At 42.1% G+C, this 17378-nt stretch overlaps 1 protein-coding gene and 1 long non-coding RNA gene across 27 annotated transcripts in view; one reads left to right on the top strand and one right to left on the bottom strand.

Annotated features, from left to right (window-relative positions):
* The window catches only part of EIF4ENIF1 (eukaryotic translation initiation factor 4E nuclear import factor 1), a 64828-nt gene that overhangs the window by 17622 nt on the left and 29828 nt on the right, over nucleotides 1-17378 (bottom strand). For 17 of the 26 annotated variants that reach the window (XR_013399257.1, XR_013399254.1, XR_013399251.1 and 14 more), the window contains exons 7-11: nucleotides 13672-13847; nucleotides 6172-6307; nucleotides 5470-5649; nucleotides 4480-4712; nucleotides 388-459 (exon numbers count right to left, since the gene is read on the bottom strand). Coding sequence is in view for 19 of the 26 variants with exons in the window: in XM_028827798.2 (XP_028683631.1) it covers nucleotides 388-459; nucleotides 4480-4712; nucleotides 5470-5649; nucleotides 6172-6307; nucleotides 13672-13847 (797 nt within the window). In the remaining 7 variants the exon portion in view is untranslated. The remainder of the gene's footprint in view (nucleotides 1-387; nucleotides 460-4479; nucleotides 4713-5469; nucleotides 5650-6171; nucleotides 6308-13671; nucleotides 13848-17378) is intronic. The other 9 variants (XM_077949932.1, XM_077949934.1, XM_077949925.1 and 6 more) reach the window with 2 other exon arrangements.
* On the top strand, nucleotides 9338-13476 carry LOC144331816 (uncharacterized). Its single transcript, XR_013399320.1, has 2 exons — nucleotides 9338-9881; nucleotides 12555-13476. It is a non-coding gene; the product is annotated as an uncharacterized LOC144331816 (long non-coding RNA).

Genomic DNA, 17378 nt, shown 5'->3' with positions numbered 1-17378 from the left:
TGTATTTTTAGTAAAGTCAGGGTTTCTCCATGTTGGCCAGGCTGGTCTCAAACTCCTGACCTCAGGTGATCCCCCCACCTCAGTCTCCCAAAATGCTGAGATTACAGGTGTGAGCCACCATGCCTGGCTAGATACTTTTAAGTTCCACAGAAACTACAAAGTAAACTAGAAGTCAAGGCTTAGTTTGTCAACATTTTTAGCCACCCCGCATCCCCTGCCCATTAAGATTAACAGCAGCACCAAACTATGTCAGGCAACAATATCACATCTCTGATTGCCAGGCAACATAGATCATTTTCTAAGACCCAAAGCTGGACCACTAAACAAAACTGGTTCAGAAGACTACTGTTCAAGACTCCAAGGCCTCAGTATAAGATTGTGAAGTACCTGCAGGATGTTCTTAGGGACAGGCTGGCCTGGAATCTCAGCAGGGGACATCAAATGGCTTTCAAGGTTTCGCTAAAAAAGTCAAAAGAAAACTGGTTTTAACTTTCTTAACTCACTTAACTTACAGATTGATTGGGGACCACATGAAAGCATAAAGTACTCCTAGGGAGTTAATAGAAGAATGATGCTCAAGTCACAGAAAACTTAGACCAACTTGTTCCGCTCTCATCACATAGGTCCCAAAAAAGATCTGGGGATGGAAAGACTGTTCGCATGTACATGCAAAGTCCCCTCAGAGATCCTCACTATGCTAACCGTAAGTCCATTTCCCGGTTTCTAACACTGTGACCAAAAGAAGGGGGAAAAATGGTGAAACCAGGGAACACTTAGTTGAGACAACTCTTGCTACCCATTACCTTTAACAAAATTTATTGGAGACACACACACATACATATATATATACACACACACACACACACATATATATAATTCTGAGACATGGTCTTGTTCTGTTGCCCAGTCTGGAGTGCAGTGGTGCGATCATGGCTTGCTGCAGCCTTGACCTCTCAGGCACAAGCGATCATCTCATCTCAGCCTCCTGAGTAGCTGGGACTACAGGTGTATGCCACCACACCCACCTAATTTTTATATTTTTTGTAGAGAGGGGGTTTTGCCATGTTGCCCAGGCTGGTCTTGAACTCCTGGGTTCAAGCAATCCTCTGGCCTTGGCCTCCCAAAGTGCTGGGATTATAGATGTGACCCACCACACCCAGCCTACACATACGGTTTTAAAATCGTAGTAAACAACATGCAGGTTTGGCCAAAATTGTTATATTTCAGAGTTTCATATTTCAGGAAATTTAAGCTTTATTATTTTATTTTTTTTGAGGCAGAGTCTTGCCCTGTTACCCAGGCTAGAGTGCAATGGCGCGATCTCGGCTCACTGCAACCTCTGCCTCCAGGGTTCAAGCAATTCTCCTGCCTCAGCCTCCTGAGTAGCTGGGACTATAGGCACGTGCCACCACGCCCGGCTAATTTTTTTTTTTTCTTTCTTTTTAGTGGAGATGGGGTCTCACCATGTTGGCCAGGATGGTCTCGATCTCCTGACCTCGTCGTGATCTGCCCGCCTTGGCCTCACAAAGTACTGGGATTACAGGCATGAGCCACTGCGCCCAGCAACTTTATTATTTTTTAAGCGAGCTGTTCCAAAATGGGTATCACATACAGGGCAAAATTCAAATCCTCCACTCTTAAAGCAGTAGTGGTTACCTTTTTTTTTTTTTTTTTTCTTTTGAGACAGAGTCTGGCTCTGTCGCCCAGGCTGGAGTGCGGTGGCCGGATCTTGGCTCACTGCAAGCTCCGCCTCCCGGGTTCACACCATTCTCCTGCCTCAGCCTCCCGAGTAGCTGGGACTACAGGCGCCCGCCACCTCGCCCGGCTAGTTTTTTTGTATTTTTTAGTAGAGACGGGGTTTCACCGTGTTCGCCAGGATGGTCTTGATCTCCTGACCTCGTGCTCCGCCCGCCTCGGCCTCCCAAAGTGCTGGGATTACAGGCTTGAGCCACCGCGCCCGGCCTTTTTTTTTTTTTTTTTGAGACAGGTCTATGTTCTTCAGGCTGTGTTCTCAGGCTGGCCTTGAACTCCTGGGTTCAAGCAACCCTCCCACCTTGGCCTCCCAAGTAGCTGGAACTATAGGTGTACACCACCAGGTCTGGCCAGTGGTTACATTTTGTGCATCCAGCCTGGAGTTCCCTCCTGCACTTCAGGACATCCCTATGCCCATTTAGCTCTGCGTGAAGTGCTTTCTCTGGTGTAGTTTCCCTTTCCCTAGATGGAGCTGTCAAAGTCCAAAGCAGTGTCTAGGCATGACAAATAGCCCAAGGATACCCAAGTATTTTATTGTTGATTTTGGAATTGGGACTAAAGGCAGATGATTTTATAAGTAATCTCTTTAAGAGTCATTTACTTCCATCTAATGAAAACAAATAGACAACTTTATACCACATGGCTTATTATACTTAGAGGATAGAATCTATAATTTAAAATATAATTTAGATTGAACCAGCATGTATTACTTTTGGATGAACCAATATGACAACCGAAATGGATGGAGGCAGATCAGAAATAGTATACAAAACATACACAGCAGTAGTAATTAAAGACGCTGAATTCAAAAAGTAAACCATGACTTAACAACATGCAAATTGAGCAATATTTTGAGATAACACCTGCTATTCTTATTCCATTACTTTCCTTGTTGCGTTCTTTCCTGTTAGCTGAGTTTGTCTTAGCCTTTGCCTAGCCACTTGAATATGTGTCATCTATCCCCCCTTTGGCAGGTGTTTGAGGATCATTTGCTCAGCTAAAACCAGATATACTTCAGAGTACTAAAACCCCAACATCAAACCAATTGCCCTTACAACTCAAGAGAAAATTGTGTTAATATCAAATCCTAGAATCATATCTACAATAAAATGTGGAAAAACATCAGGTAAACTGCTGAATCCCCCTTCCATATTTTTAGTTGCTCACACCAAAAGAAAGAGGCTAATTACAAGATATGAACCACACCATTGCAGCCAGCACCCAATTACCAAGACACAAAGGTAACAAGAAAGGAAAATAGGATAGTCTACCGTCTTTCAGTTTGGTCTTCATTTGAAAGTATTTGTATATAATAATTCTTTGTATAAAAATAATTCTAAAGCAGTTTACAGGGACATTCTCCTGCAACTGGTATGGTGTGGTCAGATACAAAGAAGTCAGTCTACCTATCTGAGGTGCCTCCTTTCAAGGGTAGAAGGTCGGTCCTGGCACTAAGGAATAATGGCACCTCTGTCTGAGGATGTTGACATCTCTAGCACTATTGGTCAGATAAGGAATGCTAAAAGTCACTTGCTTTCTTTCAGTGTAAGGCATAATGATTCAAACAGCTATTGCTATTTGCATCTTAGCTAACTGGTAAGTTCCCAAGCAAGCAGGGAACAGGAAAAAAAAGAGGGAAAACTCAATTTGGTAAATTTGCTAGAACTTAGCAACTAGAATAAGTCCATGTTTATGATTTTATTATTCATATCTACCCTGCCTCCCCATTAGTTTGTATCAAGAGAGAGTGATATTAACACATACGCTATGGGTGAGAACTACCCTCTCAAAATTGTTAGGACAAAGACCAGATTATTATAAACACTTGCATTTACAAGGTGATATGCAGTTGTGTCACCCTGTAACCTAACTTCATGCCTACAACTTTTGTTTTTAATTTGGAGCCACAGCTTTTTCCCTTAGTAAATTAACAGAATGTAATTATCTTGACAAACCCATCTTACTTTTTTTTTGAGACAGTCTCACTCTGTTGCCCAGCCTGAAGTGCAGTGGCGCAACCCCGGCTCACTGCAACTTCCATTGTCCGGGTTCAAGCAATTCTCCTGCCTTGGCCTCCCAAGTAGCTGGGATTACAGGTGCCTGCCCTGACGCCTGGCTAATTTTTGTTATTTTCAGTAGAGATGGGGTTTCACCATGTTGGCCAGCTCAGACTCCTGACCTCAGGTGATCTGCCTGCCTCAGCCTCCCAAAGTGCTAGGATTACAGGCGTGAGCCACTGTGCCCAGCCCCATCTTAGATACTTTACAAATGATTTCTATGGCTGTAAGAAAGCAGGTAATCCCTGGTATCTGGCAATAATTAGAAGATGTGAATAAAGATTTTACTATACAAATATGGTAAAGTATATGAACTTAAGTAGCTGAATAACAAAATTTTCTCTGGAGGTCATCCAAAAAGATGGTTTTTTACCTCATTTTAGCAGTGACTTAAAAGTTATACAGGCATTACATAAGACTGAATCTTTTAATCTTTATACTGTTACCCACAATACATATAAATTAACCACAAGCCTGCTTTCTCCAGTAATGAATAGTGTATTAATAATTAAGGAACACACAAAAGCATCAAGGACCAAATGACTACTAAAGAATTTCCAACTTACTCAGAATACCTTTTTAAAAATCCATTTATTGTGGTGGGAAAAAGGAGAAAAAGAAAAAAAAAAAAAAAAAAAGAGAAAAGGGTGGGTTTGTGCCAGATACTTACGCTGACTTTGGGCTGAGAAGGCAAAGTCCCACTTGCCTTCATTGTGCTCACTAGCTTGTTGAACGCAGTCATGTCTCCGTCTTTCTTGAGTTGTCGATTGTTGGTTACAGCACTCAAGGTCTCTTCTAGGTGTTCTGCCATGAAGGGAGTTGAATTCTTCACTTGCTGGTCCACCTTCAAGCCCTTCAGACCTGCTTCTACCTCCTCCACGGAAAGCACAACCCCTGAATGTGCTGAGAAGTTGAGAATGTCCAGGTTAAATCAAGCAAAGAGATATCTGGTAGGAATTCTCTTTGGCTAGTATGATAGATAAGATGAAAATAATTTATTTCAAAATTGAGATAAGACTGTCAGAAAAGACTGACACCAAAAATAGACAAACTAGTAACACTTAAAATCAAATTGTGTACTAAGAGATGGCATAAACTAAACCTAAAATGTTTAGATGCTAGATACTGGGGGATCACAAATATGAGGTGCTATGCTTTAAAACTTGACAAGATCCTGCTGTGCATCCTGCAGAAGGATATGAGTCTTCTAGGAGACTTGTTACCTGGGACAAGAATCCCAGATAGCCCAACATTGCCAAGATTCCTACCTGCACTGTGGTCAGTATATCACTAAGTTTTTATGTTGAGGATTTATAGCCTAAGCAAGAATATGGAAGACTAGGGCAGATTTGTGAGGAAATGGTAAGTTATGCTCTGGAGGAATAAAACATTCACTGGAGTTTGTTTTCAACATTCACTGGATTATTATAACCAGACCCTAGGTAAGAACTTAAAGGAAAAGTTCTCATAGGGCTCATGACCTACTGTGAGATTCTCAAAGAGGTGGTATTCTTTGATGAAATGAGTTTTTAAAAAAGAACATTAAACAAAAACCCAATATATATTTGACTTTTTAGGAAACAGAGGTATGTTAGACCCAACTGCCTGAAGACTGAACATCTAGACTTTTTCAGATATCTAAAAATTTATAAACACTTACAGCTTTCTTTAAGTTTTTCTTTATTTGCAGAAAGGCTAGAAAGAAGAGGTTTCAAATCCACTTTGGCTTTCTGTAGCATTTCTAAAATATCCACTTTATTTTCAGTATGGTCTTCCAATGGTATAGGAGCAAAGTAATTCCCCGAGTTCTGTCCAGGAGAGAGGATGGCTTGCTCCAGACCTGATATTGCAAATAAACATACTCAAAATTAATCTGTTCCAGTAAAGAAACATGCCTTCAACTGTATTTTTCTTTCTTTCTTTTTTTTTTTGAGATGGAGTTTCACTTTAATTCAGGCTGGAGTGCAGTGGTGCAATCTTGGCTCACTGCAACCCCCGTCTACCGGTTTCAAGAGATTCTCCTGCCTCAGCCTCCCGAGTAGGTGGGATTACAGATGCCTGCCACCACGCCCGGCTAATTTTTGTATTTTTAGTAGAGACGGGGTTTCACTGTGTTGGCCAGGCTGGTCTCGAACTCCTAACCTGCTGATCCGCCCGCCTTGGCCTCCCAAAGTGCGGGGATTACAGGCATGAGCCACTGCACCCGGCCCCTTCAACAATATTAAAAGGACACAAATTGAAGGCTTTTCAGTTGTCCAGAGACCCTTTGACCCTAATCGACTCCTGACTAATGAAGACGAATGAACCGTATCGGGGAAAAACCCAGGTTTACCTTCAAGGGCAGAATCTGAAGCCATTTTACCTGCAAGTCTCTCTAGCTCTTCATGTGGTGTTGACCCAAGACTGCTGGATCGGCTTCCTGATCTGCTCGGGTTAGAGAACCACCTACTGAACCGACTGGCAGAGACTGACCCTTCTCCCAAAACATCTTCTATCATCTGAAGAAAAAGACAATAAAAACTAATAGTTTCTAGATGAAAAAGGACAAGAAGGTTTAAATCTTATGAAAGGGTCACTTACTTTGAAATTTCCTTTGATGCTGGTGACCTGAAGATAAACATTCTCAGAACCTAGGAATTTGAACACCTTTTTCTTCCTCCTTCCTGGGTAATTTCTGAGTATAACCAACTATCTACTTTCCTTTTTTATTACTATTTTTTTTTAAGACAGAGTCTTGCTCTGTTGCCCAGGCTGAAGTGCAGGGGTGCAATCTTGGCTCACTACAACCTCTGCCTCCCAGGTTCAAGTGATTCTCATGCCTCAGGCTCTCGAGTAGCTGAGACTACAGGCATATGCCACCAGACACCTGGCTATTTTTAATTTTATTTTTAGTAGAGACGGGGTTTCACCATGTTGGCCAGGCTTGTCTCGAACTCCTGACCTCAAATGATCCACCGACCTTTGCCTCCCAAAGTGCTGGGATTACAGGCATGAGCCACCGTGCCCAGCCTACTTTCTAAGAATATAAAGCAAAGCCTCTATGCTACAAAAAGTTCTTCAGTTTTCTATTCTTTGCCTCAGGAGTAAATCCATGTACTACCAAATGTTCTCAGAGAACAGTGTCAATGCCACAGCATTTCACTGACAAGCTGATGAGTGACCTTCAACTAAACATCAAGAATGGGGAACTGATGAAAGAAAACCATTGCTTCAAACTTAGTGGTTTCAAGGTTGTAATGAACATTATGAAATTCAATCCTGTGAGTTTCAGAAGCCAAAGGCTAAAAAAAATAGAGCTCATAAAGACCATAATTCCAAGTCAAAGTTTAGAAAAAGTATGACTGTGGAAGATGAAATTACAACTGATCTCTATTTGTTTGAGATCAATTGAGAGTTTTCAGGTGTTTTCTGTTTCCAAATCCAACCTCCATAGTTTTCATTTAATAAGGACAATTAAATAACACACTATGAACAATAAATTGCTTTGGTAAAAATTACGAAATAGTGCCAATCTTTCTTAAAAACTAAATTTAAGCATTTAAAAAGTTTTTCAATTCACATCATACCATAAATTCAGTCAAATATCCAAAACTGATTTTTTGCAGTATTCATATCAATATTTAGAAAAGACAAGATAGAGCAAACATCTATCCAAAAATCAGACATATCCTTGAAAATAAATCATATACTTTCACTTCAATCCCACTGATAAACAGAAAACATGCTTTTTCAAAAACTGGTACATGGATGACAGAATTAGTGACTGTTTTACTTGAAATCTGGAACCCACAGTTTCCAAAGTTAAGCAGGGGAAGCTTAGATTTATGCTTTGTTCTTCTCTGGAAGAATGTTTTCATAATCCATACCCAAACTAAGCCACAAAATACTTCTTTTGAAGGGATTTTAATTCAAGACCCTAATTATTGTTTCCATAATTTCTATTTTCAGAGGAATTATCTAGACAATTTCAATCACATTCCACCTGTAGATGCTCATACCTTAAATAATGCTGACTTTTAAGTGCACTAATTTTGTATTAATTAAAATATAAGATAAGCATGATACATCACTGTGAAAAATTGGGGGAGTGTATCCAAAATATAAGTATCTTAGTGATAAACAGGAATTCTAAAAATAACTTTAAAAAGCCAAGTGCGCTGGCTCACGCCTGTAATCCCAGCACTTTGGGAGGCCGAGGTGGGTGGATCACCTGAGCTCAGGAGTTCAAGACCAGCATGGCCAACCTGGTGAAACCCCGTCTCTACTAAAAATACAAAAATTAGCTGGGTGTGGTGGTGGGCAACTGTAATTCCAGCTACTCAGGAGGCTGGGGCAGGAGAATCACTTGAACCCGGGAGGCGGAGGTTGCAGTGAGCCAAGATGGCACCATTGTACTCCAGCCTAGGAGACAGAGTGAGAATTCATCTCAAAAACAAAAAACAAAAAAAAAACCACAAAAAAACTAAAAAACATAATTAAAAATGTTTCAGTGTTGAAAAGAGTTTGAAATTTACAAATAGCAAAAATAATGGCTTTGCATTTTAACTTTTATTTCCTCCATTATGATCATACTGCAAAAGAAAAAAAGAAAGATACAAAGAAATAACATGAGAAAGCAAAGGAGATTAATACAAAGTATCTGGACATTCCCTAAAGATATTAAAGTAAGTGTTGAAAGTCACGTCCATATTTTGTCTAATAACCAATTTTGCTTCTGTTAGAGAAGCAAAACTTTTATTATAGTTAAAGCATAACAAGCAGAAACAAGTCGCTTTTACACATATTTAGCGGAAATACTAATTTCAAGAAACTGAAGCATCTTAAACATGAAAAGGTTAAACCTAAAGTTTATCTAGTCAGTAATTTTTATCACATAGCAAAATAGGACATTCTATAGCAGGGCCTCCCTCACAAGGTACCTTGCTAGAGGAAGTAAAGACCTGGACACATATCTCTGCCTTCTTGGTCAGGGTATCTCCTCTGCCACATCATTGTCAGCCATCAGCTGATTGAGAAGAGGAGCCTGGGAACTGCAATTTGTGTTTCAGCTGCCCTTATTAGAGTAGATTTTTAATACAATTTTTAAGGTAACCTGTATGGCTATTAGCCTGGTCCTTCAAGCTAGGTCATTTAGACAAATCACATCCTTGGATTCATAATGTCATTCTGCTAATCAAACAGATTCCATGAAACATTTTTGCTTTTTGACTGTTTTTTTTTTTTTTTTTTTTTTTTTGAGACAGAGTCTCGCTCTGTAGCCCGGGCTGGAGTGCAGTGGCCGGATCTCAGCTCACTGCAAGCTCCGCCTCCCGGGTTCCCGCCATTCTCCTGCCTCAGCCTCCCGAGTAGCTGGGACTACAGGCGCTGCCACCTCGCCCGGCTATTTTTTGTATTTCTTAGTAGAGACGGGGTTTCACCGTGTTAGCCAGGATGGTCTCGATCTCCTGACCTCGTGATCCGCCCATCTCGGCCTCCCAAAGTGCTGGGATTACAGGCTTGAGCCACCGCGCCCGGCCGCTTTTTGACAGTTACTTGGTTGTACTGATCAATGCTTTCCATTTTTATAGTAATTTTTACATTTTGTATTTGTTTCACTAGTTTCTTTTTGTTTGGATTTCTAATGAATTCATTTAAGGTTATACATTTTCTTCTGCACATACTTTTCTGATCTTCCTGCTAATCACTCTAAAACATTCAGTATTTCCAATTTGATTTCATTCAATATAGTTAGGCATCTATCATGTGTCATGCACTGTAGTAAGAGTACCATATTAAAAAAAATTTTTTTTTAATTACTTATTTAAATTTGCAAGTATTCCAAATGTTCAGTTTGTATACATTTTCCTGGCTTTTAATTTGTCAATTTCTAAGTGAATATAGTCCACAAATACATGTGTAGGTGCGTGTATATTTCTGATCCTTGTGTTTCTTCGGCTTGTAAGTAAGCTCTATGAGGATGAGAACTTTATTTTGTTTACTACCATAGCCTTAGTTCCTAGAACAGTGTCCAGAGGTTAGAACTACTCAATAATTTGTTTTGAGACAGGGTCTTTTTCTGTCGCCTAGGCTGGAGTACAGTGGTGTGATCATTGCTTGCTGTAGCGTCAAACTCCTGGGCTCAGCCTCCTGAATAGCTAGGACTGCAGAAGCACGCCGCCACTCCCAGCTTATTTTTATTTATTTATTTTTGTAGCAGGGTCTCACAAGCTAGTCTTAAACTCCTGGCCTCAAGTGATCCTGCCTCAGCCTTTGATAAATATTTCTAAATAAAATGAACAAATGCGTTATTTGCGATTTCCTTTGTAGCCTAATAATTTGGTTAAGTTATATAAAAGATAGTGTATTCTCACTTTTGTTATAAAGTTCTGTTTATATTTATTAACACCCAACATTTGTAGAGCTTACTAAGCATACAACACTTTTTTTGCTTTTTGTTTTTTTTTTGAGACGGAGTCTCACTCTGTTACCCAGGCTGGAGTGCAATGGTTTGATCTTGGCTCACTGCAAGCTTCGCCTCCCAGGTTCACACCATTCTCCTGCTTCAGCCATTCTCCTGCTTTGGCCTCCCAAAGTGCTCGGATTATAGGCATGAACCACCGTGCTTGGCCTCCAATACTGTTTTAAGCACTTACATACTTGTCAATTGATATTCATATCCTTTACAGCCTTTCTTATTTTTCCCAATTGACTTGTAATTTTCTGAGTACTTTGTATTAGAGTTCAGTTGGTTATATAACACACAGCATCTGTTTTTACTGACCTCAGTTTTGCTTTTTAGTGGATTACAGAATATATAATTTAACAACACCTCCACAGAAAGCATGGAGACAGAGTTAATGGCTTTGTTCTGACTGCTTAGCATTAACCATGTTTTGGTTCAGGATAATGGCCAGAGGACAAACAGTGCTCAGTTGCTATTCCTACCTATATGCTTCAGAGGTAGTATATTTGGGGGAGTTAAGAGCAGAAACTCATTACTGGAACTGTATAAATTAGAAGTCAGTTTCCACCATTTACTGGCTGTGTGACTTTGAGCAAGTTATCTAAATTCTATGCCTATTTCCTCATCTGTAAATGGAAATAGTAATCTAATTTATAAGGGATTTGTGAAGATCAGATAACTTACTGTATATAAAGCCTGCAACAATCAGCACTATATGCATGTTACCTGTTATTAAAAGTTTAGGTTTAGGCCAGGAGCAGTGGCTCATGCCTGTAATCTCAGCACTTTGGGAGGCCGAGGCAGGCAGATCACTGGAGGTCAAGAGTTCAAGACCAGTCTGGGCAACATGGTAAAACCCTGTCTCTACTAAAAATACAAAAGCTAGCTGGGTGTGGTGGTGTGTGTCTGTAATCCCAGCTACTCAGGAGGCTGAGGCACAAGAATCGCCTTAACCTAGGAGGCAGAGCTTGTAATGAGCCGAGATCACATCATTGCACTCCAGCCTGGGTGATGGAATGAGACTCTGTCTCAAAAAAAAAAAAAAAAAAAAAAAAAAAAATTCCATCTGTCTTCTAAGAGAATGAAAAAAGAAAAAGTCACTAAAAGAAAAAAAATACTATACCCTCAGAAATTAAGAATTTGAAAGGGCCACTCAGTTTTAGATCTACTAAATTAAACTTGCATCTGGATATGATCCAAAGGACTGGCTAGGAGACTTACAATTAAAATTGCTGCTGGAACTTTAGGAACAAAACCACACAAATAGTTGCCAACATTGCTTTGGAGCCACATTCCATACGCTTCAGAGCAGTGCTACAGACAAGTGTGGACCATGCTGATCTGTATTGAGATAATAATGAGAATAAATGCTTAGAAACTGGTCGGGCACGGTGGCTCACACCTGTAATCCCAGCACTCTGGTAGGCCAAGACGGGTAGATTACTTGAGCTCAGGAGTTCGAGACCAGCCTGGCCAACATGGTGAAACCTCATCTCTACTAAAAATACCAAAATTAGCTGGGTGTGTTGGTGGCGCCTGTAATCCCAGCTACTTGGGAGGCTGAGACAGGAGAATCACTTGAACTCAGAAAGCAGAGTGAGCTGAGATTGCACCACCGCACTGCGGTGTGGGCGACAGAGACCTTTTCTCCAAAAAAACAAAAAAACAAAAAGCCGGGTGTGGTGCTCATGCCTGTAATCCTAGCACTTTGGGAGGCCAGGGCAGGCGGATTGCCTGAACTCAGGAGTTTGAGACCAGCCTGGGCAACACGGTGAAACCCCATCTCTACTGAAAAACAAAAAATTAGCTGGGCATGGTGGTGTGTGCCTGTAGTCCCAGTTCCTTGGGAGGCTGAGGCAGAATTGCTTGAACCTGTGAGGCAGAGGTTGCAGTGAGCCAAGATTGCACCACTGTACTCCAGCCTAGGTGACAGAGCAAGACTCCATCTCCAAAAAAAGAAAAGAAACTTTTATACCAATTTGGCATTGTCATGACATTTGTACTTTATACTAAAATATTGTTCTTCAATGGAATGGAAATAAAGCCTGGCACCTCATCATAGAAAAATTTAAGAAGACTGCCTAAGAACACATCTGTGGCCCTGTACCTATCAGTACTACACAGTGCCTGCTCACTTATTCTTGGTGGCAATCTTCTGGGTGTAGGGGAACAGGCAGTGACAACGGAGACAGACCAATGTTGCCTGCTCTGTTGTGCCCAGCTTTGTCCGCTCATACAATAATCAAATAAGGAGCAGTTATGATTAAGGAGTAGGTACTAATCCATAAATGCTGATGGGGCAGGAGCAAGGGTGGGTAGCAAAAGATTCAGGGAGAACTTACTACTACTTTTAAAGTCCAGAAAGACTGAACCTCAAGAGTTTAACAGCAATACTGAAAGTATTACAAGTTCCTTTTCATTAAAGGTTTTTGGAACCATCACATCCAAAAAGTATCAACCAGGCAGCCTCCTCCAAGGAATGCAGATCACTTTGACAACAATTGTCAGTTATAAAAAGCCACCTTCGCAGTAAGTCTACAACAAACAAAAGGAGACAATGTAAACATCTAAAGAATTTGTATGCCGGACGTGGTGGCTCAAACCTGTAATGCCAGCACTTTGGGAGGCTGAAAAGCAGGTGGATCACAAGGTCAGGAGTTCAAGACCCGCCTGGCCAACATAGTGGACCCTTGTCTCTATTAGAAATACAAAAATTAGACAGGCATGGTGGCACGCATCTGTGATCCCAGCTACTTGGGAGGCTGAGGCAGGAGAATCACTTGAACCCGGGAGATGGAGGTAGCAATGAGCCGAGATCGCATCATTGCACTTCAGCCTGGGTGAAAGAGATTCAGTCTCAAAAAAAAAAAAAAAAAAAACAAAAGGAATTTTTAGTCTAACACCACCGGCTTAAAAGAGAGTTAACTGGCACAAAAATCTCTTATTATGGCCGGACGCAGTGGCTCAAGTCTGTAATCCCAGCACTTTGGGAGGCCGAGACGGGCGGATCACGAGGTCAGGAGATCAAGACCATCCTGGCTAACACGGTGAAACCTGGTCTCTACTAAAAATACAAAAAACTAGCCGGGCAAGGTGGCGGGCGCCTGTAGTCCCAGCTATTCGGGAGGCTGAGGCAGGAGAGTGGCGTAAACCCGGGAGGTGGAGCTTGCAGTGAGCTGAGATCCGGCCACTGCACTCCAGCCTGGGTGACAGAGCGAGACTCCATCTCAAAAAAAAAAAAAAAAAAAAATCTCTTATTATCCATTAGGCCTCTCAAAACAAAGCCAACAAAAATTTAAATATGTAAGAATAAAAGCCAAAAACCCCAAAAGCATCTAGCAAAACAACACTTTCAAAAAGATGTCTTAAATACTCAGGTCAAATTTAACCACACGCTTTTAAGTGTGCTGCTACACTCACCGAAGCCAAGCATGGCACCTTATCAAGGTTAAAGAACTCATTAAAGTCAAATTCTCCTGGGGACTGCTCAGGCAGGATGGCATCCCTTGGCACTTCCTGATCAGCTGCAGGCTCCTGTGCAAGGATGACCTCCACTTCATCTTCTTCGGCCACTCCTCCATTGCACTCTACTATACCTGAAAGCAAAACCAGGACAAAAACCATCTGATAAGTAAACTCCAGTGTCCCTCTGTGGTTTCACCCATCAATATACATGTAGAAGAGCCACAGATGACTTTAAAAGCAGACTTCTTGTGCAGGTACTGCAGTTGCAAGAATAAAACAGTCTCCCTTCTATGGGAGGCAGAAGAGGAAAAAAGCCTTAATAAAGCCAGAACACCAACAGGATGGGGGGAGGATTATGGTTCCCTTCCTCAGAACTTCGTATTTTCTATAGTGGAGGGTTTTTTGGGTTTTTTTTTGAGATGGGGTCTTGCTCTGTTGCACAGGCTGGAGAGTAGTGGCACGATCACAGCTCACTGTAGCCTCTACCTCCTGGGCTCAGGTGATCCCCCTGCCTTAGCCTCCAGAGTAGCTGGGACCACAGGTGCACACCACCATGTCTGGCTAATTTTTTAATTCTTTGTAGAGACTGAGTCTCGGTAAACTGCACAGCCTGGACTTGAACTCCTGACCTCAAGTGATCCTCCTGCCTTGGCCTCCCAAAGTGCTAGGATTATAGTAGTGAGCCACTGTGTCCAGCACTGTACCCAGTTCTTTTTCTAGTGATGGTTTTTTTTTTTTTTTTTTTTTAAGGATAGTCTTTGCAAGTCTTTTATTGCTTAAAAATGGAACCAAATTAATTTAGCTCTGCTTTTGCCCATGCACCTGTAGCACCACCACAGTCAGGACTCAGCAACCTAAAGTATTTATGAGAAACCTGGCATAAGGGTAATTTTCACTTGCCTACAGTTGGTTGTTGTAGCTCATCCTTCAAGGCGAAATTCAAATGTGACCTTCTCCGGGAAGCCTGCCCCGCCTACCCAGTTTTGCCCTACCCAGTAAAATTAATTGCCACCTTCTCTATAATCCTTGTGTCATCTCTGAGTACTTATCACACTGTATAACAGTAACTCTCTGTGAGGCTAAACTCTGAGGGTAGGTAACCTGGTCTAACCAGCTTTGTCTTACTCTATAGTGCCAAGTATACGCTATAATGTTCAGTTGATTTTAGGATGGGGAGATAAAGTGAAACTGCCAGATGCTAACATTTAAGGCATCTGACATCTTAGTTTTTAATGTTTTTATTTGTTTTAATTTATTTTAAATACATAGCAAGGGCAACCTAGAGACATTCTGTAGTTATCTAATAGGATGAACCAAGACCCCTGGATTCTACTCCAGGCTCTGCCATGAAATCCATCCCTTCTCTCCGGGTCTCAATCTCTCTCTGCATCTGTAAAATAAGGAGGTGCCACTCAATCTATCTCACTCCTGGCTCCTGCACTTGATACAAGAATGGTTGAAATTCAGATTTCACCTCACTTAAGAAAAACAATTTTTTCTTACCAGAAGCCTGATCTTTATCGTTAAAGAGGTACTTTATTGGGTGCTGCTTTAATTAAGAATGAGACAAAGACATATCTCAAAGCCAACTTAATAGCAAAGTCTTCCAAATTAACTATCAATTTCTTACATTATCCTAGGGAAGAATGTGTGATAGCACAAAAATAATGGTAATATGCACTACATTTTCAAGACTACAAAAGAAGATGAGTATTGTGATTCTCCATTTCTTTCTCCTTCTAAATAAATGCCATCAGCTTATTTCTGCTTATATTTGTCTTCATCAAAATGTTAGGTGGCACTGACTTTTCCCTTATTTATTAAAATAGCTTTCCCAGGCCAGGCGCAGTGGCTCACGCCTGTAATCCCAGCACTTTGGGAGGCTGAGACAGGCGGATCATGAGGTCAGGAGATCAAGACCATCCTGGCTAACACGGTGAAACCCCATCTCTACTAAAAATACAAAAAATTAGCTGGGCATGGTGGCACACACCTGTAATCCCAGCCACTCAGGAGGCTGAGGCAGGAGAATCAATTGAACCCGGGAGGTGGAGGTTGCAGTGAGCAGAGATCAGGCTACTGCACTCCAGCCTGGGCAACAGAGTGAGACTCCATCTCAAAAAAAAAAAAGCAGCCGGGTGCGGTGGCTCAAGCCTGTAATCCCAGCACTTTGGGAGGCTGAGACGGGCGGATCACAAGGTCAGGAGATTGAGACCATCCTGGCTAACACGGTGAAACCCCATCTCTACTAAAAAATACAAAAAGCTAGCCGGGCGAGGTGGCGGGCGCCTGTAGTCCCAGCTACTCGGGAGGCTGAGGCAGGAGAATGGCGTGAACCCGGGAGGCGGAGCTTGCAATGAGCTGAGATCCGGCCACTGCACTCCAGCCTGGGTGACAGAGCGAGACTCCGTCTCAAAAAAAAAAAAAAAAAAAAGAGGACAGGCGCAGTGGCTCATGCTTGTAATCCAGCACTTTGGGAGGCCAAGGCAGGCAGATCACAAGGTCAGGAGATCGAGACCATCCTGGCTAACACGGTGAAACCCCATCTCTACTAAAAATACAAAAAAAGCCGGGCGTGGTGGCGGGCGCCTGTAGTCCCAGCTACTTGGGAGGCTAAGGCAGGAGAATGGTGTGAACCCGGGAGGCGGAGCTTGCAGTGAGCAGACATCGTGCCACTGCACTCCAGCCTGGGTGACAGAGCAAACTCAGTCTCAAAAAAAAAAAGCTTTCCCCTTTGGTTGCCTAGTATCTGCCAAAAGGCTTTCAACTAACCCTGAAAGCTTGAAGCAGCTAGAATTTACTGAGTGCCTTCTTGAAGGCTGAGTTCTGATAGGTACATGAGTTCTTCAATGCTAAAAGTAACCCTTAAGTTATGATAGGCATTGTTCTTCACTTTACAAAGAAACAGGCCCAGCTGTCAAAATTTTGTCTAAAATTATCCTTTTCTAAGCAGCAGCCCCAGTACTTTAACCCAGGTTAGTCCCCACCTGGCTCTTCACTGCCTCCTTCCCAAGACCACCAGTCTGGGACTGGCCACCTCAGAGCCAGGTCACTGCCCTAAAAAATGACTGTCTGCAGAACAATGGGCTCCCACTCTGCAGCAGATACTTCACACACATTAGCTCTGGCTCCTTCAATTTACCAAGGGAGATATCTGACCCCATCTTATAGCTGAGGAAACTAAGTTTTTTTTTTTTTGGAGGCAGTCTCAACTCTGTCTCCCAGGCTGGAGTGCAGTGGCGCAATCTCGCTGCAACCTCTGTCTCCTGGATTCAAGCAATTCTCCTGCCTCAGCCTCTCCAGTAGCTGGGAGTACAGGCAGGTGCCACCACACCCAGCTAATTTTTGTACTTTAAGTAGAGACAGGGTTTCACCATGTTGGCCAGACTGGTCTCAAACTCCTGACCTCAAACGATCCACCCGCCTTGGCCTCGCAAAGTGCTGGGATTATAGGCATGAGCCACCGTGCTTGGCCTGAAACTAAGTTTGAGAGAAGGCAAATCACAAACAACTGATCTGGGAAGGCCTAATACCATGATGAAGAAGGTAAGCTCTGATGGCCCGAAGCATCTTGCTCTACTCTTAACTTCACTACTTATTTCCATGGTGACTACCTTAAGTGTCTTTAAGTTACTTAAGCCCTCTGAGCCTCCATTTGCTCA

The sequence above is a fragment of the Macaca mulatta genome, chromosome 10, assembly GCF_049350105.2.
Source record: "Macaca mulatta isolate MMU2019108-1 chromosome 10, T2T-MMU8v2.0, whole genome shotgun sequence".
NCBI classification, from domain to species: Eukaryota; Metazoa; Chordata; class Mammalia; order Primates; family Cercopithecidae; genus Macaca; species Macaca mulatta.
Note: the sequence above shows the minus strand (reverse complement) of the source record. Positions and strands in the feature narration are given on the sequence as shown.